The 24,857-nt window shown below is 40.1% G+C and overlaps 1 protein-coding gene across 2 annotated transcripts; it reads right to left on the reverse strand.

Annotated features, from left to right (window-relative positions):
* Positions 1 to 888: 888 nt before the first annotated feature.
* tnk2a (tyrosine kinase, non-receptor, 2a) lies at positions 889 to 24,740 on the reverse strand. 2 transcript variants are annotated; one of them, XM_008396476.3, is made up of 21 exons: positions 24,523 to 24,740; positions 23,339 to 23,433; positions 19,596 to 19,758; positions 19,394 to 19,464; positions 18,619 to 18,813; positions 18,396 to 18,545; positions 17,536 to 17,631; positions 17,278 to 17,459; positions 17,062 to 17,188; positions 16,198 to 16,344; positions 15,607 to 15,701; positions 14,642 to 14,836; positions 13,468 to 13,559; positions 13,340 to 13,384; positions 13,032 to 13,267; positions 9,082 to 9,285; positions 8,303 to 8,919; positions 7,991 to 8,135; positions 6,812 to 6,907; positions 4,916 to 5,043; positions 889 to 4,352 (listed from the first exon to the last, which is right to left on the reverse strand). In XM_008396476.3, the coding sequence occupies exons 3-21, from the start codon at positions 19,756 to 19,758 to the stop codon at positions 4,340 to 4,342; spliced, it is 2,997 nt and encodes a 998-aa protein (XP_008394698.1). In that variant the 5' UTR covers positions 23,339 to 23,433; positions 24,523 to 24,740; the 3' UTR covers positions 889 to 4,339. The 2 variants fall into 2 exon arrangements, with proteins under 2 accessions (XP_008394698.1, XP_008394696.1); XM_008396474.3 differs by lacking the exons at positions 23,339 to 23,433; positions 24,523 to 24,740 and adding an exon at positions 20,800 to 21,443.
* Between the last annotated feature and the right edge of the window lie 117 nt (positions 24,741 to 24,857).

The raw sequence follows: 24,857 nt of genomic DNA on the forward strand, positions 1-24,857 counted from the left end.
TCACAGCGAGCCGCCAGGCCTCGGAGTTCTGCAGCTGCAACCAATCTGAGCAGCAGGTGTGACTGACTGTGTGTGTGTGTGTGTGTGTGTGTGTGTGTGTGCGTGCGTGTGCGTGCGTGCGTGGGAAAAAGGAGGCTGAATCCCACCGGAGCAGAGACAGGACTTCTATTAGAAACCCGAGTCCCGTTTAGCAGCTGATCTGAGGTCTAAAGTCCAGAAAATGTTTGAAAAAAACAGCGAAGAAGTGACCAACATGAACTCCTCCAATCATTTTGTAAGATTTCTGCAGTTAAGCTACGATGAAAAAGTAGTTAAAAGCAATTACATCTGATTGTTTTGATTAAATAACTTAACAGTAAAAAGAAGAGACTCAGCAAAAATAACGATGACCAAAGATGTTTTGATGGTCCTAATGATACGTGGGGGAAGTTTGTGTCAGAACTGTTCTAATCCTAATTTTACAAAAAGAACATCACATCTAGTCAAACACAGCAGTGGTCGTATGATAATATGGGGCTGTTTGATGCTAGCTAGCTTCTTTGTAGCTAGTTAGTTAGTTTTGTTCCTACCTTCTTTCCCACTGCAAGAACCAGAATCAATAGTTGCTGCTAATATAGCTGGCAATATACCTTTGCCAGCTGGAATAAGTACATTAGTTAGCTTATATCTAGCATACCTTTGCTATGCTAACTAACAATGGTATATTAGCTAGTTAGCGATATAAAATAAAGACCACATAAAATATATGCGATTAAGTAATCCTGTCACCACAAAAGTTAAGACTTGTGATTAAACAATTTAAGGTCAACTTGCCTTTTTTTTAAATAAATTTAATACATGTTAAGATGCCCTGATTTTCTACATCATGGAAATCAGGAAACCATTCCAAATATTTCACTTATTTTTATTCAATCTGCATGTAAAACACAAAAGCCCTGTTTTTTAATGAGATGTTTAATAATAATAATTTTAAAAAAAGAAGACATACATTACAAGCTATGATTTCATTTGCCACTTTCAAACTTCTTTCCATTCAATCTGCCTTTTACAAATCATTTAGCACAAGATCTTTCTCCGAAGCTGCTTCTGAATCATTAATATAAAACAAATTAAATAAGGTTTCATAAAATCCAGTGTTTCTGCAACAACAAACTGTTTGGCATTGATGTGATTTGCTGTACAGCTCCGGTTAGCTTCACATTAAATATCCTCCTCTGCTCACACACAGACATCGCCAGCAGCAGTTTAATACATAGTTCCCATGCGCTTACGAGGCAGGCGCATGCGCAATGCGTAAGAGCTCAATGGCGTCGAGATCAACAAGAAGAAGATATATGGACACTCTTATCCAATGTGAAATAAATATAAACAAATCGCTGCTGTCGGGATCGACGCGTAAAAAACGGAGAAGGAAAATAAGCTCGAGGTTGTGGACAAGCTGAGCTCATATTACGACTTGCTACGTTGTGAACGTGAAGAGTGCGTAGAAAATGGAGGATTTTATTCATGGACGCATACAATCGGTGTTTGACCGGATTTACAAAGGATGTACGAACTCTTCAGGGGGATAACAAGGTTCTGGTGACCGGCAGAGTAAGTACATAAAGCAGGGGTCCCCAAACGTTTTCCTGTGAGGGCCACATAGCTTTTCCCTTCCCTGGTGGGGGGCCGGAGTCAGTTTGTAACAGAAAAAGTGTGACACGTTTATCACCTGCGCTGCCGGAAATTGTTGACGGGGGGGGCGCATTACTCGATTGATTTTTTACCCAGAAAGCACATGGGCAAAAACCGTTAGTGAAACGGTCACTGGGGCTGACTAGTATATATTCCATTAATTAGTAAATTAATTTAAGTAATTTTAACATATGAATTTATCATATGTTAACATAAAGGCTCGTTTTGAAGTATAAGCTGCTACTTACAGGCTTCGAAGGGCGTTCATAACAAACACGTGTGTTCATCTGCTCTACTGCTAGCAAACAACCGTACTGATTAAATAACATAAAAGTCAAGCTGTTCCCTAAAAGTCCAACAGATGGCAGCAATGCGCCATGCAAAACAAAACACCCACAGTTTACAGGACACTCTTCCTGCTAAAGAGCCCCCTGGTGGTTATACCGGAAAATACAACATACGAAAAAAAATCTGAATGCTCTCTGGTATTGTTCAGGGGGCCGGACCAAATGTGGAGGCCGCGGGCCGTAGTTTGGGGACCACTGACATAAAGTAACAAACACGCACTCTACATGTCCGTCTTAGCTAGCAGGTAAAAGCTACATTAGCTAAGCTAATTTTACTAGTTCGGCTGTAAGAACTACAGTAAATATCTGATATTTATATTAGAATCACACAGAGGTGAGTAGAGTACTGTAAGATTTAATGTACTTACGTTGTTTATAAGTTAGACAGGAACGAGACCAGATCTAGTTTTAAACTTGTGGTTTGTTTGCTGTTGCCATGGCAACTCCATAGCAACTGCCTGCCAAAATGGCTGTCTGTTACAAAATCACACGGGAACTATGTATTAATTACATAGAAAGCTCTGCAGCTTATGTCTTCATTACAGTAGCTTCGTAACAATAAATAACACCCTGTATTCATCTGTCTGAGAAGAAGAAGAGCAAAACAAGATGGCAACAATCAGTCACCTTTCTAACGTGGACCTTCTTTAAGTGCCACTAATCAATAGGTGGCTGTTATGTGTCATCAGAGCACAAAAGCAGTCTGGTTCTGGTTAAAAAAATCTGACATGGAGAATGAAAGCTAAACAGAACCTCCACAGGAAACAAACGCTGAATGTAGAATACATGAAATAAGTTACATCAGCCTGACCAGCAGCTCACATGATACCAGGTTATTTACAACATTATCTGTACATTTAAGCATAAATACATCGCCTCAGGATTTACATGGCATCACTTAAGAGGAGGCATTCTGCTGCAGCCACCGACAAACTCTGCAAACTAAATCTAGAACCCAGCAAGCTGCTCGGTCAGCTGAGAAGGAGGATCGCAAAGCATCAGTGAGCATCAGCCTTCAAGTCTGGACAGAGCTTCTCACTTATTACCTTGTTTAAAGGTGGAAAGTATTCACACCCCTTTGTATTTTCTGCTGTTTTAGTTGCAGATCTATTATAAAAAGCCATTAAAGCTGTAATATGTTACTATTATTAAAAAGTACTTTATATATTTGTTAAAACTGTCAGTGTGCTGTGATAGTTTGGCATGACAAATGAGTTATGAAAAATTGAACTACTTTGCCTTCTCCTTAGAAAGGCAGTGCTACCTAGAAACAACCAATCAGAAAGGAGGCGGGTCTTACAGCTGCCAATCACTCTCTGGCTAGTTAGCATAGCCACTGATAGCAGGAAAACAGTTTTTCTGTAGCTGAAAGTTGTTTCTTTGCCATTAGCACATTTAGTAGTTGATTGACAGCAGTAAGACCCTCCTCCTGGCTCTGACAGGTTGTTATGTTGACAGTTTTAACAAATATGTAAGACATTTGTATAAATTTACACACTGCAGCTTTTATGACAAAGTAAAGACGTTGTTGCATTTGTGCAAAACAAACACATTTAAGTTAGAAAAATATCATCAATACTGTAAAGGATTTGCTTAAAACGTGATATTTTCTGGGTAAATATACTACATCATGAGTTCACATATTGTTTCCTGACGCTGTGTCCAAGAGAGCACTGAGAATAAGGATTTGTTAAAAATGATCATCATAATTTCAGGTTTTACCAAGATTGTCCAATCAGGCTGCAGCAATTTAAACATAATATCTACTAAAGCATCCGAACTGGTTGCTGTGACACTGAACATTGAGCTGCAGTGAATCTCATTTCCACTGATCCTCCTTCAGATGTTTCTGCGACTTGATTGGAGTCCATCTGCAGACTGAACTGGATTTAGGACTTCTCTAAATAAAGTATCCTGGATTGTGTCAAAGTACAACTTTAAGGAAAGAGACAGAGGACAGTTCTGAGACTAAAGGTAAAACAATGAACAAAAGAGGCTTCTGTGATCAAACCTGGACTTAAATCCAGCTGGAAAAATGAACAAAATATTACTATCTATAGCAAATGGTAGAAAAAAACCCCCAAAATGCAACTTGACAAAGGGGTGTGAATACTTTCTGCTGGTGCTGTACACCTAATCAATAAGATCCAGTGAAACCATTAGCCTTTAGAAGTTAGCCAGCAGTCCACCTGGATGGACTCTGTGGTTGTAACGTGATAAAATGTGGGAACGTCTAAAGGCCGTGATCTTCTGGAGCGGCGAGTCGTCCAGGCGCCTCGGCGTCACCGGATCAGGAGCCGTCAGCGTCTGATTGGCCCTCAGGTCAACTTCCTGTTCACACACAAAGCGCTTCCCTTAGTCCTGATCGCTTCTGAACTCACAGCTTATCAATATGTTGATTTCAGACAGAGATGGGTAGAGTACACAAAATTATACTTAAGTAAGAGCAGCATTACTTCAACATATTTTTACTCAAATAAAAGTACAAAGTAGCTGCCGAGAAATTACTCAAGTCAGAGAAAGAAAAGTATTTAGTAAAAATAAACTCAAGTACTGAATAACTGAACAAAATATCAGTTATTTAATGTTTAAAAATTACACAATCAGATGGACCAAAATATAACGTTAAATGAACATTTTTGGTATTTTAAACACCAAAGTAGACTTTTTAACAAATACTTTTTTACTCGTACTTGAGTAATTTCTTACTTATTATGTTCACTTGAGTAAAAATATGTTGAAGTTGTGCTATTCTAACTTGAGTACAATTTTTGGGAACTCTGCCCTCCTCTTCAGTGACAAAATCTTCTAAGTGAACAGGACCAAATGATGATGATGATGATGATGGAAGGAAATGTATTTATTGGTTCTCTCCTCGTCTTTTCTTGAATCACCTGTTGCAATGCGGTCCGTATGCGTCCAGCATGACGGTGCTGGCCTGCTCCAGGTCCCACCGGTGGCGTTGCAGCAGCTCCTCACACTCGGCTCTCGACCTCAAACCCAAACGAAACAGCTGCTCCACCTGCAGCCAGAGGGTGGAGGAATTTAACACGAGAAGAACAGTTCATCTGAATTTAATACGAGAAGAACAGTTCATCTGAATTTAATACGAGAAGAACAGTTCATCTGAATTTAATACGAGAAGAACAGTTCATCTGAATTTAATACGAGAAGAACAGTTCATCTGAAATTAACTAGAAGAACAGTTCATCTGAATTTAACACGAGATGAACAGTTCATCTGAATTTAACACGAGATGAACAGTTCATCTGAAATTAACGAGTAGGAACAGTTCATCTGAAATTAACGAGTAGGAACAGTTCATCTGAATTTCACGAGAAGGAACAGTTCCTCTGAAATTAACACGAGAAGAACAGTTCATCTGAAATTAACAAGTAGGAACAGTTCATCTGAAATTAACACGAGAAGAACAGTTCATCTGAAATTAACACGAGAAGAACAGTTCATCTGAAATTAACAAGTAGGAACAGTTCATCTGAAATTAACACGAGAAGAACAGTTCATCTGAATTTAACACGAGAAGAACAGTTCATCTGAATTTAACACGAGAAGGAACAGTTCCTCTGAATTGAACTCAAGAACAGTTCATCTGAATTTAACAAGAGTAGAAACAGTTCCTTTGAATTTAACAAGTAGGAACAGTTCAGTCACTCTGTGGTTACCTAGCAACAAACTGCTGGGTAAGTAGCTGTTTCAAGTTCCCTCCCAGCTTTGGTTACCTAGCAACAATCTGCTGAGTAACTGCCGCAGCAGCAGTTTACAGTTCTTCTTCATAACTGATTTAAATAAAAAACATGATTGAGTGAAAACTGGATAAAACATGAAAGGTCAGACCACCAGTTTAGTATAAGATATTTAAAGGAAAACACTAATCAATAATTATCAATATTGACTGACATGAAATGCTCATGTCATGATGAGTTTTTCAGCCATATTGTTGAGAGAGGAAGACCTCCATCTTGTTTTGGTTTCATGTTTTAAAATGAGCTGCTGGAGCCGTTTGGAGGAGCGTCAGCAGCATTTCTGATTTATGAGCCACTTAAAGGGAACTAGTTTGGGACGACACCTAAAGTGGCAGACAGTCCCCCAGGAGCTGCAGGAAGGAGGAGCGGAGAGGCGTCAACAGTAACCGAGCCTCAGGATTCAGGCAGACGCTCTGTGACATTAATGAGGTTTAACACAATAACAACAAAAACGAGACTTTGCTGCTGATCTTCTTTATCAGTGCAGAATGCTAACATTAATACATTCATAGTGTGCAGATGTTTGTGTTTTATAACATCAAAACTCTTTCTTTCAGCTGAGAAACAAAAATGTTTGGGAGTTAAAGATATAAACAATAAGAAAGAGCCTTAGCCTAAGTTCAGCACTCTTTGATAGCAGCCTGTCAACAGGCCACATCGTCATATTTGCCACTCCAGTTGAGGAAATTTTTTCATTTTTCATTATTTCAGTTTTCCAGGATTTCATAATAGTTTTTGTAATTTTTTTCAATCAAAATCACAAATTTTGATTGGAAAAATTGTAAATGTCACCTTTAGTTACTGCCCATATTGATCATGGACGATAACTTGGGATCAAGTAAGGATGAGGCAGCAGTGTGAGAAACACTGCCACCTGCAGGTGGGAGGTGGCATAAATCCAGTGTTTTTCACCAAATAAAGTGCAATAAACACAAAATGATGCAATTCTGTGGAAGAAAAATGCAGGGACTGGCTGGTTTTGCATTAATTCGAGCAAACTGCGAAAAACTGGAGGAATAAATGTACCTTTAAGAAATTAACAGCCTGAGGAACGCTCCAGTTGTGGCTCTGCAGAGCAGCTTTACATTCCTCCGTCGTAACGCCATGAACGGCTCCTTGGACCTGCAAACAGCACCAGTGACAGGAAGTGACACACAAGTTAATAAAACACTGCAAAAACACAAAATCTTACCAAGTGATTTATTCTGATTTCTAGTGTAAATGTTTCAGGATACTTGAAATAAGATAAAACTAACTTACAAATAAGTCTTCAAGATAAAAGAGTTTGTTTTGAGTGAATTGTTCCTTAATATTGATGAAAAAGTTACACTTATAATCTCTATCAAATGTCTTGTTATAAGTGAAATAATCTTCCAGTGGAACTTAGAATGTTTCATGAATTATTTACTTACTTATTTACAAGCTAATATTTAGTTAGTTTTGTTTTTTTTTCAGGTGAGCTAAAATATTTGTACCAGAAACTAAACCAAAATTACTTCAAGTGCTGGTTCCATTGGCAAATAATTTACTCATTACATAGAATTTTTTTTTTGTTATATCTGAAATAATCTGTCAGTGAAACTAGTATTTTTTTTCATTGATATGAAGGATTTATTATCTTAAAATAATCTCATATATCATCCTGAAATGATACTTGTAAGTCAGTTTTGTCTTAATTCAAATGTTCCAAGATATTTGCACCAGAAACTGAACCAAACTTACTTGGTAAGGTTTTGTGTTTTTGCAGTGAACATGAACACTTTTCCCTTTTATAGGCTAGGTGCCAAAAATATTTAGAATAAATAGATTTACTATATAAATATTCAACATTGTTAATACAAAGAAGGAAAACATGAGGGTAATCATTTCAGTGTTATTAATAATTATTAATTGGTCCAATGAATTAAGCTGCAACCTATTTTAAATGAGCCCACAGCACTTTGAGGTTTCCCTCCAATCACGGGAACTGATGATTAATGATTTTCTGCTTTAAGGCTAAAATGTTCTGCAGAAATCAGGTCACATCTGCTGCTTTGTGAACACAGAGTTCTGCTAATTAAAACTCGGTCGACAAATGGTTGTTACTTTAATAAACGAGGTCAGTCGGATGCTGTACAATTACTGATTTCTGTTTTCCTCGCCTGCAGCAAATGTTGGCATTTGTGGGATCACCACATTTCAAGAGAGAGTAGAATGTGAGCTCACCTGTGTGATGCTCTTCTCCTGTTGCATGCTGGGAGCTGTGGTCCCGCCGTTGTTGTTGTTGTAGGAGGAGTTTGGTTTTGCTCCGCCCGTTTGCTGCTGCTGCTGCATCATGGGTTTGACTGCCGCCATGTTGGCCGCGCCGTATCTGATCAGAAAAAACAAAAACCAGGAGCTCAGAATGATAATGAGTGAGACGATAACTGGATGGACGGACGGATGGATGGATGGTTCGTTGGATGAATAAACGGATGGACAGATGGATGGACGGATGGATGGATGGACTGAACTCTGATCTGGTGAGTTTGAACAAACCGCTCCAGGAAGGCTGGTCTCTCCGGCAGCGGGTTGGGGGCGGAGCTCTGAGGGCTGTCCATCATGGCGGACAGGCCCCGCCCCTCTCTGAAGGCGAGCGGCTCCAGCAGCGCGGTGGAGGAGTAAGACGAGGCCGGCGGCCTGGAGGCGGAGGAGGAGCTGGAGGACAACAGGGGGCCGAGGAGCCCCACCGCCCGCCGAGGGGACACCAAGAGCGGCGGCGGCGGCAGCACCACGAGCGTGGAGGACAGAGCCGGCGCCAGCGGGAGCGGGGAGGAGGAGCGGGAGCCCGGCTGGGAGAAAGCATGGTCTCTGGGTGGGATCTGAGGCGGAGCGCTGTCCTCGTCTCCCAGGGAGATGGAGCTGGAGCGCGCCCCCTGCTGGGCGCCGCGGGTGGCGTAGCTCTGCTTGGAGGGGCGTAAGGGGGGCACGGGGCTGCGGGGGGGCAGCATGGGCCGGTCCTCGAAGCAGGAAGTGATGGAGGTGGAAGAGGAGGAGGGGGAGGGCGGAGGAAGGTAGATCTGTCTGTGGGCTCCAAACGGAGCCAGAGGCATCGGAGTGGGGGAGGACGGGAGGGAACGACCGGTTGCCATGGGAACCTGGAGCTTGACCATCACCTGTAAGTAGACAAAAGCAAGAAGAAGGGGCAGATGGAAATCATGCAGATGGAAATTATCAAGCTTATTTTAATTTATCATGTGATTAATTGATCTTCTGGTTTAGCTGTGTGTTTAATAATCTACTGTTGATCAAGGAGCTTCCCGTGGTGGCAGACCTACCTCTCTCTGCAGCTCCTGGAAGAGGTCGGCAGACTGCGACTCGCTCCTTCCTGCCATGCTGGACACAGGGGGGCCCAGGGTTTCTTCAGGTGGGCCCTTGTTGATGGAGCGCACCTCCTGATCCTCTGATTGGTCGTCAAAGTCTGCAGTGACCTCGTCGTAGGCTGGCTGGGGCAGAGGCCAGTCCAGGATGGACGGCGTGTCCTGAGGGGGGGAAACGGGATAATTAAAACTGTCAGGAGTCAGAGAAAGAGAACATGTGACGACCTCATCTGAAACAGTCGTAGTTTACGATAAGATGCTAACTTTTGATGTTTACAGAAAAGGCATTGGTAAAAACACAAAGACAGCAGCAGAAAGGTCGCTAGAGACAGCAAAGCTGGGCAAACTTGTGCCTGCATTGATTAAAACAGGGTTTCTGCTGTAAGACTTCTTCAGACCCTTTTAAGGCTATTGTCAAAGGAATTTAAGACCTATATCTCCACAGGAATGTACAAATTTCATCCAGCCAACTGGAGAACAATTTGCACTTATATACACAAAAAGCTACCTAGCTAGCTTCTTGTGTTTATCATTGGACAGAGAAGCTAACATTTTTGACAGTTGGCTGGAAGAAGATTGTACATTTCTCTGGAGTAACAGTTAGCTAGGTAGCCAGCTTTTTGTGTCTATCATTGGTTAGCTAGCTAGCTAGATGGCAAGGGTATGTTAGCAGTGAGTTAGCATTCAGGCTATTGCAGGTGAATCATTCATTATTTAAGTAAATTGTTTAATTTCATTGTTTATATTTAGTTACTCGGGCCATAGTCAGGTATTCGTCTGCTTGATGTGTGATGGATGTGGATTGTTTGTTCAGACTTTTATTACTGCAACAGTCACTGGGCAAGAATAGGGTGAGATATCAAATATCAGCTCCAATATATATATATATTTTTTTTATTTAAGAAAAAGATGCATTTTTGGTTTGATTTTTTTCATTCTGACTCTGATCTCCAACATGGAAGCGTGCTTCACATTTCCACCATGTTCCGTAGTCCAGATCTCTGACAGCAGACTGAAGCTGCAGGCTTGAATTTCTGTCGATATGTGAAGAATGAGAGGTACGCAGTCGATCGATGAGCTCCAATCATCATCACGCTGCACCTGCCTGAGTGCATCATCATGCATCCAAGAGGAAAAGTTATGAATCACGTCTCCAGGCTACAGGTCATCCCACCTGTTTGGAGAACAGTAAAACTGATGATGATCACTGCTTGTTTGAGCCTTCAGCTGTGATTTTATTTGTGTTCTTGGTCGTGGAAGGTCTCTAATGCGTCTTTAGACCCACTGTACTGGTGTTACCTTGCTTTCACAGTGGGAATGGGTTAAGTTAAAAGGTCAGAGGCTAAAGCCTTCAGATTAGACAGGAGCCTCTCCACTAATTGCTAGCTTGGCTCCACTGGGGGATTTGGGTTTGCCGCTAATGGAAAAACAAATCATCTTAACTTCCAACCTCAGCTCAATGAGGCGTAGAACAACATTGCTTTCCATAAATTCAGTTTCATGACCCACAGTGCGGTCAATGAGCTTTGGCGGTTAATTAAAACCTGACATTTGACCGCAGAGAGCTGCAGAGCAAAGGCAACGTAGCTGATATGGCGGACAGAGCAATAAACATTTTCCCATTAAATCCATGACCTCTAATTTATCTCTAACCCTGTATCACTTATGTTTGTTCTTGGGTCTAAATTAGCAAATAAATATTCCATAACTATCTACAAACCTTTTAATATTTTCTAACAGTGGTATTTCATTTAAAATAATTTAATTCACCACAAAAAAAGCTGCAAGAAGTTACTTTATATTGTTTAGAAAACTGGTCACATGTAATATTTACCCCATTAGAAACTTATGCTCTAAGAAAAATAATAATAGATGAGAACTTGTTGAATTTCTGAAAAAAAAATCAAACTTTAAATTGTCCAATCCATTATAAATTACACTAAATATTGTTCTTCTCATCTCAGCTGAATATTTTTTAAATAATATTAGAAAACCGTTTTTAAATCCATATATCAAAGCTATGTTGTCCGTTTTAAATGGTAAAGCTGTTCACATTTAAGGTTTATTACAACACGGTCGTGTTAAATGCATGAATCAATGGAACAGGAAGTGCTTTTATTTTGGTAAGTTCAACTAGAAGAATCTGTGACGTTGCAGCTAGCTTAGCAAAGAGAGAATGCCGAGGGTAAGTTACGTGTATTTTGTTCTAAAATGATAAAAAGTCATTTATTACAGCTTTCATTAGGATAAATATTTATGTGGACATTATTAAGAAGCTTCAATAAACAGGAAGAGATTATTATGAGTAGCGATGCGTAATTTACCGGCATAATCCAAATGTCAGTAAAACACAGTAGCTACAGTCTATAGCTCCCATGTCAGCTTCATTTCACGTCTTTATGACGGGAGATAAAATCTGGAACTAAAAGTCGAGTTCTGGTTGAAAGTTCCAGAAAAAAAATCTTAAGTTCCAGTAAAACCTTTGACATATTTTCCCGTCTGCATTTTGGACTTTTAAGACAAAAGCAAACGAAAGCAGATGAAACTGATCTACAATGAACTCCTCTCTACCGTAGTCGTTGTTCGGTACTCACGGATTCGGTAATGTGTTAATTTTATTTATTTATATCTAAAACATTAAAAAGAAAACGAATCTTCAGAAGCTGAAATTCCTAAACGCAACGACACAAAGCAGCCAATCAGGGACGCCATTCATTCTACTTGGCGCTGATTGGCTGAACCCCAAAGAACGGAACACTGTGGCTGTTAAGCTTCTGCTGCTATTAACCGCATCAAATCGAGGTTTTTACTGCGTGTATTACCGTACATTAAGCTGTGTTTGGTTTTTGAACTACTAATATAAGCAGCTACAAGCGTTTTTTTACAGGGAGTCTCAAGTATTTGTGAATTTTAGAAATTCAATCCACTGTATCTGTTTTTGACATTATCTTACAGAACCTGTGCATCCTCTTCAAATCATTCAGCTAAAATGCATCCCTCTTTATGGATGTCTAATCATCTATTGTGATGCAGTAGCATCTTCAGCCTTGAAACTAAACAGATGTATCCACACAGAAAACACAAACTTTGTCTGAAAGGATGGTAACTGTGAAAGATCGAGCAAACAAAACCAGATTTTCCGTGACTTGGCACAGTCTGGATGCGGCTCCTCGGAGAATTGATGTTTTACAGCCTTCTGCACACCAAGAATGCAAACAAATAAAAACATCTGAACTTGTTTTGTGAAGATTTGGCAAAACAAAAGCACAGAAAATAGAAAAGTTAAGAGCGGTAGCTGTAATTACAAGTTTGTGTTGTCATGGTTTGGAGGCCACCATGGCTTTACTTGATGCTCGTTCAAGTAAAGAACTAATATGTATGCTAATCGTCATTCATACTACTAATAAAACAGCAATGAGGCTTCTACATCCCCAAAGCGAATCGCATGTGGATTGTTTAATAATAATAATATACGGACCAGTTTATGGATTGATTTTAAAGAGACAGTATTATGTATTTCCAGACACTTAGTGCCATTTTATAGCACCATAAAGTAACTATGTTAACTTAAGCAGTTAAAAAAATGCCATATCAAATATGACTTTATTTTTTTTTGGAATTTAACACCTTGAAATTGGCCCCATGAAAGGTCATCATCTCTGAATACCTATGGAAACCTTTGATTAATATCTTTAAAATTATTGGCGCAAACAAAAAATCGTGCTGCAAAAACGTAGCACAAATGTTTGACACCAATTTTGTTCGATTTGAAGAAGGTAGGGCGGCAAACTCCACTCGGTTATCTGGAAATGGTGGATTGGATTTTTGTTTGGCTGAAAATATTGTAATTCAGACGTTTAGACTGTGGTGAAAAAGTCACACAAGGAGATTGGTGAGTCAGAATCTACCTTCAGAGTGTCTTCATCCGGTTGGTGCGTCTCTGTGAGCGGCGAGGGCGTGGTCGAGCTGAAGCTGTCGTCCGTGAAGTCAATTAGCGACACCTCGCTTTTGGCCGATCGCACGCCGCTGCCCTCCCACGGCCGCAGCTTCAGACCGAGAGACGCGCCCAGCTTCTTCAGCCCAGACGATGTGCTGAAGTCGTCCTCGTCATCGTAGTCGTCCATCACGGAGTCGTAGAGCGGCTCTGGGAGCGCATGGAAACACTGCGGTCAGGCTCGGAAATGTGGGATCTTGGGTTGCAAAGAGGAAAACTTACTTTTGAGCAGAACAGCCGGCTTTGGTGGACGAGGAGGAGGCTTCTCTGTTAAAAACAGAGTTTGTCAGACTTTACCAGAAGCTTTAGATCTAACATCATCACAGTCAAATAACATAAAAACAAATTACTCTTTGCACGGTTGGGTAGTTTGGTTGGTCTTGCAGATCCAGAATCAAATCCCAAGATATCTGGAGGGTCCATCGGGTTCCCCAAATACAAACTGAGGAAGAACAAATTTAGTTCAGGTTATAAAAGCTGCAGGACAAAATTAAATCAAATGTCTAAGTATATATGACACACAATTTGCTGTTGTGAGAACAAATCTAGACAATTCCTGAAACAGTGGTGGGCTCTGCTGCCCTCCAGTGGAGAGCTGTGGGAACTGCACTGTAAATACAGCTCTGATCAGAAGTTTCTATAAGCTCAGCTCAGCTAGCTGTGAATCCAAAAGTCTGAATTTATTGTGTATTTCCACCAATCAGGGTCAAAATTCTACACACATTAATTCAGCTACATCTATTTCACTTTTTCTGTTGTTTTTCAACATAGAACAATCCCAAAAACACTTCAAAACGTGTTTTGGAGTTGATAAAGCAGGTTAACATCCAGCTTTTTGAAGTGCACCTGTTGAAATTTGCAAACCATGTTTAACTGTAGAGCTACTTAATCTATTGGATCTCACCTCGCCTCTAAAAACCAGTTGGTTTGGTAAAATATTCAAGAACAGGGTTTATGCAGGTTTCACCAACTCAAATTAAGACTTTTTAAGACCAGTATGAATAAAATTTAAGAGTTGCAACACGACAGATGTACAAAAAAAATGCAGGGAATAACTGAAATTTCTGGGGTCTTTTTGTGGCTCTTGGCAGCAGCTTTGGGATATGGCTCATTAACTAGCTAGCTAGTTAGCAAACGAGCATTAGCAGATTGTTACCGATAGCCTTTACTACCTTGAATCACAGAATACAATAAGAGGACATGTCTGCGCACACTGAAAATTTTTGTCTGATAGAAAAGTCCCATAATAAAAAACCTACATAGAATATCTGAGATTAAATTGTCTATGCAACAACATAAATTAAGACTTGTAATTGCCATATCTAAGGGCTAGGGTTAACCCTAATCCCCCCCAAATGTCTTGTTATCACCAGCCTCAAGACTTCTACTTGCATTTTTACCCACCTTTATTGTTAGACTTGATTTTAAATTGTAAGCAACATTGTGATGTGAGAGAAATGTTTTATTTAAACTCCTAAATGCTACACTTACACTTAATAATCGGTCAGTTTAGCTGGTGTTCACCTGTCAATGCGGTCTGCGTGTCCCCAGCTCCTGTGAGGGTCCGTGTCGCCATGTCCGGTGTGGATGAAGGAGTGTTTCAGTGGCCGGCTGATGTCCTGGGCGGACAAGCCGGCCACAGAGGTCACGACGTGCCGAGGAAACTGACCGACACGCAGCGTCCGTCGGTTCTGCCCGCGCCACCAGTAATGCTCCGCCCTGAAGACATGGCGACAAGGAAGGTGAAAAACTCATTTCTGCTTTTATTTCCTTTGAAAACATTTGACCAATCAGAAGAGTTGAAGGCCAGTATGAGTTTGGTTTCTTCTTTTCAGATCAATGTAATTAAAACAGCACATAAAACAGGGTTTCCCTCAAATTAAGACTTTTTAAGACCATTAAAAAGTTTTGGAGACCTGCATTACATCAGAAATGTACAAAAGAAACAGTGTTAATCCCCAAAATGCCAATCTTTTTGCACAGAATCAATGCAGCATTGTAACAAAGATGAACATCATCCAGCCAGCTGGTGATAAATTTGCATTTTAAACAATGTTAAACACAAAAAAGCAAGCTTGCTAGCTAACTAGCTCTATTTTTAGCTTGATAGCTTATTCCCCACTGCAGGAACCAGAACCAATGGTTCCTGCTAATATAGCTGTTAATATAATTTGGTTAGTCAGCAGGGGAAAATTGGCTGCTAGCTAGCAGTAACCTGAACCGCCTGAAGCCACAGAGCACAATGAAGAAGCAACTCAATCGTCTCATGAGAAAAAAAAAAGACTACACAAAATATACAAGATTAAATAGTCCTGCCACCATAAAATTTAAGACCAGCAATTAAGGTAATTAAGCAAAAGTGAACTATTTAAAAAAAATACATTAAGACTTTTTAAGACCTCAATTTTAAGATACACAAATTTAAGACTTTTTAAGGATGTAAAAGTCTCAGCTTTCTCAAACTGCTTCTGCTGGTTAGCCACACTGACCTTCCCTCAATGATCGTAATGACGTCGTTCATTTGAATTTGGAGTTTCTCTTCTTCCTCGAAGTCCTGCAGGGCCCTCATGTCTGTAGGCAACATCTGATCAAACACAAACACAGGAGAAGAGGCATTTTAAGACGCAGCCTTAAGATCCTGTTGTGAAAAATATCACACTTAAAGTGTTTCAACATGAAATGCATTGTGGTAGTGCTGTAACACTCTTCGGAATGGAAGTTATTACTGAAAGAAGAAGCATGTTAGCTGTTTTTATCATCACTGAAGTGATCAAAGAGAATCAAAATATAGACATTTTTCTGTTCTAATTATTTTTGACAGTTTTACACAACTGCTACTTAATTTTAAATTATCTTTTTTTAATTGAAAAATCTAATTTTTATTTAAACAAAATCCTTCTCACTTTGCAAAGAAGGGAAAAAAAACTATGTTCTTGTAATTTTTGGATCAGAATGGGCTAAATTGATATCAACAAGTCAGATGATCTAAAATCATCCATAAAAATGTCTGATTGGTGCCCCTCTGCTTTTAAACCCATTATTCTGCGTATTGATGAGATAACGAGGTGAAGCTGAGTGACCTCGAGCAGAAAGTCTCTGAGAGCGATGAAGGTGGGCCGGTCGTCAGGTTTGGGGCTCCAGCACTGCAGCATGACGTTGTAGATGTCTTGAGGACAGTCGTCAGGTTTACACAGCCTCTCAGCCTCAACATCAACCTTGTGGAGGATCTGCAGATGGGAATTCATTTCTCAGAAACACCAAAATAATCTATTTATTTTTTTCTTAAAGGGGGCCTATTATGTTTTGTGGAGGTTATGGTAGGCCTAAACAAAACATGTTCATTACTTTTTAATGCACAAAATTATTCCTAGATAATGAAGTTTCAGTCTGTTCAGGTCAGTCTTGCAGATTGAGCAGTTTTAGGGCCTCTGTCTCTTTAAATCTGAATAATCTGCTGCTGGCCATGACTCCCAACTCAGCGTTTATACAGTCACATGAAAATAGCTGCAAACAATTGCACAATTATACAACCGTACAGTACATCTTTAAAAAGCATTAGTAGAGCCTCCTGCACAACCAACAAGAATGCAGCAAGTGGTTTCTGGGTGGTAAGTCAACAACAAAACACTTGTCTATTCCAGCAGCCATTGTACCGCGCATACAGCAGTAAAACCAGCCGACGAAACATGCTGGAGTTCAGCTTGGGTTGCTGGTAATGGGCAGAGCTCTGCTGTGGTTGCTAGGTAACAGCGCAGTTCCCATTGAATGTGATTTAATCCAGAAGGTTTTGAAATGACTGATTTTCCAGGCACCAAAAAACATGAACTTATGGCCAAAAACACGGCTGGCATGTTTTCCTAATCTGTTTTTAGAAGCAGTTGAGGCCCAAATATTAGTACAAAATTTCTCCTTTATGGTTTTATTGTGTAGAGTGATGGACGTACTTGGCTCCCATTGAGCCCGACCCACGGCTCCTGTCCGTGGCTGAACATCTCCCACAGGGTGACTCCAAACATCCAGGTATCAGACGCGTGAGAGAAAGTGCGAGACTTCAGAGACTCTGGAGCACACCTGGACAGGAACAAAGATTTAGAGCTGGCAAATCAAAATTAAAAAAAGAATGTCAATACAGAAAAGGAGGAGCGGCCTGATTTCCTCACCAAGGAAAAGGGATTTTGTGGCCTTCCTCCATGATGTATTGATCGGTGTGAGTAGGCAGCGCTCTCATCAGGCCAAAGTCTCCAATCTTCACCGTTTCGTTGGTGGACAGCAGGACGTTGCGGGCGGCCAGGTCTCTGTGGAGGAATCGCCTCTGCTCTAGGTAAGCCATTCCACTCGCCACCTGTACAAATACACACAGTGACAGACATTGAAGGTCTGATATAAAAAGTCTGTACCTTTAAAGAACAAAAACTGACCTGTACGGCGTAGTTACACAGAATCGAGATGAGGATGTGGCCCTGACGCTTTCTGAGGCGATCCAGCAGGGATCCCAGAGGCGCCAACTCAGTCACCTAGAGCCAAAGAAGCATGAGCAAAGATCAGGAAACGTCCTTACCACGCGGCAAGTCAGCGCCTAAATCTGCTTTAGAATCAGTTGAACCTTGATGTTCACAGAAACTCTCTATTCAGTTCCACTGAACTGGAGCTGGTTGGACTGGTGCAGAGCTGGTAGAGACGTACAATAAATCAAACACCTGCACTGGTGAGAGCAGAGAATGGTGGTTCTAAAAGGTACCGGCTCAGAAGGGCTGAAAACTACAGTGGCCCAGAGGGGTCATCAAAATGCAAAAGCCACAACAAAAGTTATGGAGCATTTCTTAGTTCAACTTCTGTTTTGGCGTAAAATAGCTTCTGTTTTTGTGTTGTGATTTTTGTTGTTGAGCTTTGAGTCTCATTATTTTGTTGACCGTTGTGGACAACCATAGAATACAAAAATAGGTTACCCAAGTTTTTGTTAAACAAAAAAGAGTGCCATTTTCTTTCCAATAATACTTTGTGTTGCTCTATTACAGAAATATCAATGAAATACGTTAAATTAAATCTGGAAAGGCTATGAGGTAATGGATACTTTTTCAAGGCCCCACATTTATGAACACAAAATAAAGTGCTATGAATGAAATTAGATAACGACCCCATGAGCTCCTGCTGGACAGCCTGAGGTAATCCTGAGGATAACTGTAGCTATTACAAACACAGTGGATCCTTTCAAAGTAGAACCGTTTTTTGAATAAGACTCCTAATGTGAGCTGAAAAAGAGAAAACGCTCAGGAATTACCATCTTCATGGGCTGCGTCAGGACGACTCCATAGAGGCTGATGAGGTTCTGGTGGCTCAGAGAGTGCATGGCGTTCACCTCTCTGATGAAGTCATCCAAACCGTCTGAGTCCAGCACGCCGGCCTTCAGACACTTCACTGCCACGGACAGCTGAGGAAACCAAAGGCTGCAGTCATTTCCTGAAACTCGGTGTAAATACCCTGCAGAAAAACGTCTGTCTCACCACTCTGCCGTTTGGTGCAGTCCACTCTCCTCGCCGTACGACTCCAAATGTGCCGTCTCCGAGTCGCTCAAACAGTTGCATCTCCGACTCTTTGATGAGGCAGGTGAGCGAGTCTCCAGGCTCGCTGCTGGCTGCAGGTGGGACCGACGATGCACCCTGCTGGGGGTCGGTGTCTGACCGCTTCACTGGAAATACCTGCAGATAATCGATCAATAACAACCATTTACGGCTTATTAACTATGACAATGTTAACACTTACCATGTCTGGGTAATCAACAACTTCAGTAAGTGACGGCAACTGAATATTAACTGCTATTATAAAATAGAAACAGACTTAACTACCACTTAGTAATAACTAAGAAACGGCTATCACCTCTTAATATTAACTAATAAATATCACTAAGTAATGCTAACTGAGTATAAACTATCATGCAGTAATAGTAACTGACTAATAATTGTTATTAACTAACTAATTATCTCTAAGTAGTAACTAAAATGGCTATTGCCTCTTAATATTAACTGACTATGAACTGTCACTTAGTAATGGTAACTGACTGTTAATAAGTGATGGCGACTCATTATTAACTGTTATTAACTAATGGTAATTGACTATTAACTATCATTAAGTGATGCCTACTAACTATGGACTATCACATAGTAATGGTAACTGACTGTTAAGTAATGGTAACTCACTATTAACTCCTATTAACTAACGGTCTTACTAGGTCTCCTCATTGTCTACATGCAACATTAGACAGTGTTGCATTTAATGCACCTTGCTCATCCAGGACTTGCGTTTATAAAGGGCTCTTCTTCTCTTGACCGCCTCCCAAAGCCGCCTCTGACCTGATCCAACAAAACAAAGCAAATAATAATAACAAACACTGTTGATTGTATTTACAACAGAGGATTATTTGATGACCATTCAGGACGTCACACACACAAAGGCATAAAACAATCCAATCAGTGGCTCTCACCTGGCCGCCCCATGCCGATCTTCTCCAGATCTTCATTCTTGACGTAGTCAAAGTGGGAAAGTCGCGTGACGTTGAGTTCATCCCGGATCCGCAGGAAGTACTGCTGCAGCTGCACGTCAGTCAGCAGCTCCAGCAGCCACTCTGTGCCCTCTTCACTCTGCATCTGCACACACACACACACACACACACACACACACACACATTTTATCTGTTTACTGGCTGTACTGGATGCCATCCAGCTGCAACATACATATCTGATCAGATCTGTTATCAGGTTTAATATTAAATATATTCTGTGCATTTATAATAACTTGCTTGGGAAATGTTTTAGTTTAGTTTATATTTCCTTTTTAAAGCACTTTGAACTGCTTTGTTGCTGAAATGTGCTTTACAAATAAACTTGACCTTAAAGCGGAAAACAAGGAAAAACAAGTCAGTCGTTAAGAGAAGAAAACCTGAATGTTTTAGTTCTTTACCAAATAAAATGAGTAGACCTGCTGTCATAATAACAAATTTAGTCCCAGACATGATTGCGATAAACAATAATATTGTTTTGGGACCATTATCAAGTAATATAATGGTGTTGGACTGTAATAATAATAATAAAAGAACACATTCTCAAAGATGAATAAACTTTAAATACTGCTGAACATTTAAAGCTGCAATTGAAAGACATTTTAAAAACAGAAACAACAAATACAATGAATTATGGAGTCTCTGTAAACAAAATTGTCCTTCAAAATAAAGGACTTGTTGAGACCAAAACACCAAACTGAAACTTTTGTCATCCAGTTTGGTAGAAAAAGAGAGAAGAATTATAAAACATGCAAATGGAAATGATTAAGTTTGATTTAATTTATCATGTGATTATCATGTGTTACCACAAACTCTTAACTGCTTCGGTAAACTTTTTCCCCTTAACAATTGAAAACCTCATTTTGGATACTTTTGTATTTAAATTGATCAAACTGTATGAATAATTCTCTTTCCAGTTATGTTGTTCTATGACAAAACATCAAAATAAAATCTTGAGGTCTGGAAAGTTTAAAAGACATTAACAGATTTGCACTGCGAAGCAGAGATTTATCTCCCATAATTCAGCTGTAACCAGGAGAAACGGCCACATTCTGGCTACATTAACGCACAAATGATGTAATGAGAGAAATGCTGCAGATCCACCCACAGCATCAGACTTTCTTTTTACCATTTGTCCCCCGATTCTTCTGCCCCTCTCCTCCTCGTCCTCCCCCTCGCCCTCCCCCTCCGCTCGGGCGTAGGGGAGTCGCTGGTACATGTAGCTCTCCCCCATGCTGGAGCCGCTCCTCTCCTCCTGGTCTTGTGCTATTCAAAGGAAGCTCTGCTTTTAGTCCAACGCGCTAATCTCCTCTCATCTCCGTGACCTCCTTGCGTTCAACCGATGCGACACACACACACTCCTCTGGTCGTATCTCCTAAAGCGATCTCTGGATCCTCCCTCCTGCTGCTCTTTTCGCTCCCTGCTGACTCACGGCTGCCTGCAGCGTCGGACACCTCCACGCTTCCCCTCTCTCTCTTCCTCTCTCACTCTCTCTCTGGCGTTTCCTCCTCTCCATCTGCTCCTGGCTCAGCAGCCGATCTCTGCCGTCTGATGGTGCTAAATAATTCAGCTGCTCTCATCAGAGACAGGATGGAGAGAGATGTGGAGACGGTTCCCAGCATGCATTAGAAAGACGATGCACAAAGGAGCGGCCGCTCTGATGGATGAATCGAGGATTTCCACCGATTTAATCAGAGAAAACTCCATTATGAAAAACCCTGGCTGGGATTTGAACCCAGAACTGGATAAATGGTCCCAGACATTATCGCGATAAACGATTATATTGTTGTTTTGAGACCATTTTCAAGTGATGTATAATGGTAATAATGGCATAATAATGCAAGAACACATTCTCAAAGCTGAATAAACTAATAAACATTTAACTGGATGACACTTTCATTATCCAAAATAAAACAAAGCAACAAATAAAATTAACTATGAAGTCTCTGTAAACAAAAATGTCCTGCAAAAATCAGCTGGTTGAGACCAAAACACCAAACTGAAGACTTTTATTATCCAGTTTCTGCTAGGGAGAAAAACAATAAATCAAACAAACTGAAATTATTGAGCTCTTTTTAATTCATCAGGACCTTCAACAGTTCTACCAACTGATGTCTTCCCAGTAAAATACCAGTTTCCGACACATTTTTATTGTAAAACTGTTTACCTATGTTTGCCAGTTATTAATCAATCAAGTTTATTTTTGTAGCACATTTTAGCAACAAGGCAGTTCAAAAAGCTTTACATCACAAAAATACAGTCACTGATTGGAGAACAAAAATTATCAAAAAAACATCAGTACACATCAGATATGTTGGTCAATGTGCCATTAATTAGCATTAAAATACCCAGAAAGTGATGAATAGAATTTACATGTTTTTGGATGTGACAATTTAACACCAAATTTAACCGAAAACAAAAAAAATAAAAAAAATTGGTTAATAAAAAATTTAAATTTGGTGCTTTTTCATTTGTCTGCATCTTTTTTTTTAAATTCCTAATGTTTAAAAAGTGAATTAGCATCAACTACTCAGGTTGGTGAAACAAATTTATGAATTGTGATCCAAGGGGCCCCAAAAATAATCACTCCAAGGGCGCCGAATGGCCCCCGCGCCACAATTTGAACACCCCTAATGTCAACAGTGGGACAGTGAATGTGCTACTGTATCCTGCAAGATTCTGCTGAAGATTAAAGCAAAACAGAAAACAAAAAGATGAGTGGATGTGAAAGTGGGCTGTTGCCAATAGCAACAAGGCCAAACGGTGCATCAAATCAGTCCATATCGATGTTTGTTCATCTGTAAGGAATGAGCACAAAATCTGAGTCGTGTTTTATGGAGGGCAGAGCTCTAAATATATCAGAGCTAAATTTAGCTTCAGCTGGCCTGGAATCAGCGTGAAGACGCTTCAGATTCATTCTGGGCGGTTTAAAATGAGGGGAGGAAGTAAAAACACACCAAGATGCTCTAACGGCAACACCTGATGCAGGTACAGCTCAAAAAATAAGAAATGTCTTTTTTTTTCACTAATTTCAGAGAGTGAAACTCACAAGGAAGTAAAATACTCCCATAAATTTGCAGTATGAGTCAAAAATAACAGGATTTAGGACCTATAATTCACATTTTCACAGGTTGTACTTGTTTACACTTCATGTTTAATCATTTTAAAACCAAACAAAACCCATCGCAGTGGCCATTTTGTCATTTTTCTCCTCCATATGACTGTAAAGTCTATCAGGTTACTATATTATTTTTTATTAGAACATTGCTAGATTATTTGATTGGTAAAATACATAAAGGCATAAATGTACAATTATGGTTTAAATGTATTTAGTTTTGCCTTATATTTTACAAATTAAATGAAGAAACCCTTAAAATACTTGAATGCCTGCAATAGTACAATGTTTTACCAGTTTTTCTTTAGATCAATAAATTATATGTGATGCATTGAATAGCCCTATTAAAGAATATATATATTTTTTAAATTGTTTTTCATGTAAGTAAAGCTTTTTCCATGAAAACCACAATGAATCTGCCGCCTGTAATGTTCAGTTTCTCCACCAGGGGGATAAAAACAGGTAGGATTCAACATAGCAGATTTAATTCTGTTAAAAATAAAAAAATATGTGTATTAGAAATGTTATGTGGTTTTATGTCGCTGATCTTACCCTGCAGGAGTCTTTTTGGTGATTAGCTGCAGTCAGGAGTGACTTAATTAACCCACCGTCACCTGAAGAAAGCCATGAGTGGAGGGGCGCCACATCTGCAGGAAAGAACAACAAATTTCAGATATATAGCAAAAACTCAACGCTTAATTTGCTTCTATGGAGCAGAACAATAACTCTGAGCTGTAACAACACCAAAAGAGCTTCATTACAGAGTCAAGCCGAGAATAAATTCTTATTTTATTCAATATAGCAAAGGAGAAAACCTCCAAAATACAGTTTCATTACGCAGCAACTCCTTCAGTACCTGGACACCGGAAGTCATTTTCACTTTTTGTTTTGCTTATTTCATTTCACAACAATCTCCTAACAGTATATTATCCCATCTTCTAATTCGTTAGCGTTAATAAATTCTGGTTTAATATTTACTGAGTAAATTACTTCCCATGGTGGAAGATAAAAACTTCAGAAATACACAAGAGCTCCTCATCATTAAACTGATTTATGTTGAGGATTGAAATTATAAATATATGAAATATGAAAAAAAAAAATTATATATATATATATATATATATACATATGTGTGTGTGTGTATGTTTGTGTACGTATGATAAATCACGATTGTCTCTACAACCAAATAATTCCTGTACCTTTTGTCAGTTGTGTTACATACATGGATGGATGGATGGATGGATGGATGGATGGATGGATGGATGTACAGATGGTGACCAAATGGTCCGATCCACAGTAAGGTGTCTTAATTCTTCCTAAAAGCTGAATGATGTGTTCAGGTGTTCGGTAAAATCTGTACCAGTTTGGTCTTATTAGGAAACAGACCTCAGACTTATTAATATCAATTAATATGTTGTTTATGGTTTATAACAAGATGTGCTGCTTAATGACAGATTGGTTTTTACAATTTTAAAGAGACATTTTACTATGTAGTTAGAGTAGTATAACTTGTATCTGTCACGTTGCTTGTAAACAGAGGAGACTTGAACTGATCCTCGGTCAGTCTTAAGCTGATTACCATTCCGTCACATTCAGTGGACTCCAGCTCCTCAGCTTCAGTTGAGTTTGTTATGGCGACATTTTCCGTTATTAGCTTTTATTAGCATCATCCACTTTATAAATTACCAGCTTATATCACAGGAACATGTAGCAAAAACAAACCCCAGCGCACAGACCTGAGAGGATGGAGTCTTGTGGGAGGAAGCAGAGGCTCTCCCCTGGTCAGTCCCCCTCCCTCCTCCTCCGCTTCCGGCCGCACCGCACCCCGGCGGGAAGCCGGACCGGGTTTACTTTGATTCGGTTAAATTCAGGCTTTAGCTCCGTCTGTTCTCTGCCTCCCGGTATTCCTTAACAGTCCGCCGTGATTTGAGCGTCACGTTGCGTAAGAATGGAACGTCAAGACGCTACGGCGCTTTTAGGGTTCGGACAGCTCGTGACCCCCCACTTAGGCGATGCGTCACAGAGTCCGCCATATTGTGAGTGGCAACTTTGTGTTTAAGAGTTTACATGA

This window comes from Poecilia reticulata, chromosome 20 (assembly GCF_904066995.2).
Source record: "Poecilia reticulata chromosome 20, P_reticulata-male-v2, whole genome shotgun sequence".
Lineage (NCBI taxonomy): Eukaryota > Metazoa > Chordata > Actinopteri > Cyprinodontiformes > Poeciliidae > Poecilia > Poecilia reticulata.

What these genes read in the sequence shown, in the direction of transcription:
- tnk2a (XM_008396474.3), bottom strand. Translation starts at nt 20,904, where the DNA reads ATGGGGGAGAGCTACATGTACCAGCGACTCCCCTACGCCCGAGCGGAG. An exon ending in TCAGAGACTTTCTGCTCGAG is followed by an intron (nt 15,702 to 16,197) that starts GTCACTCAGCTT and finishes GTGTTTGATCAG; the next exon opens with ATGTTGCCTACAGACATGAG. An exon ending in ACTACCCAACCGTGCAAAGA is followed by an intron (nt 13,385 to 13,467) that starts GTAATTTGTTTT and finishes TGTTTTTAACAG; the next exon opens with AGAAGCCTCCTCCTCGTCCA.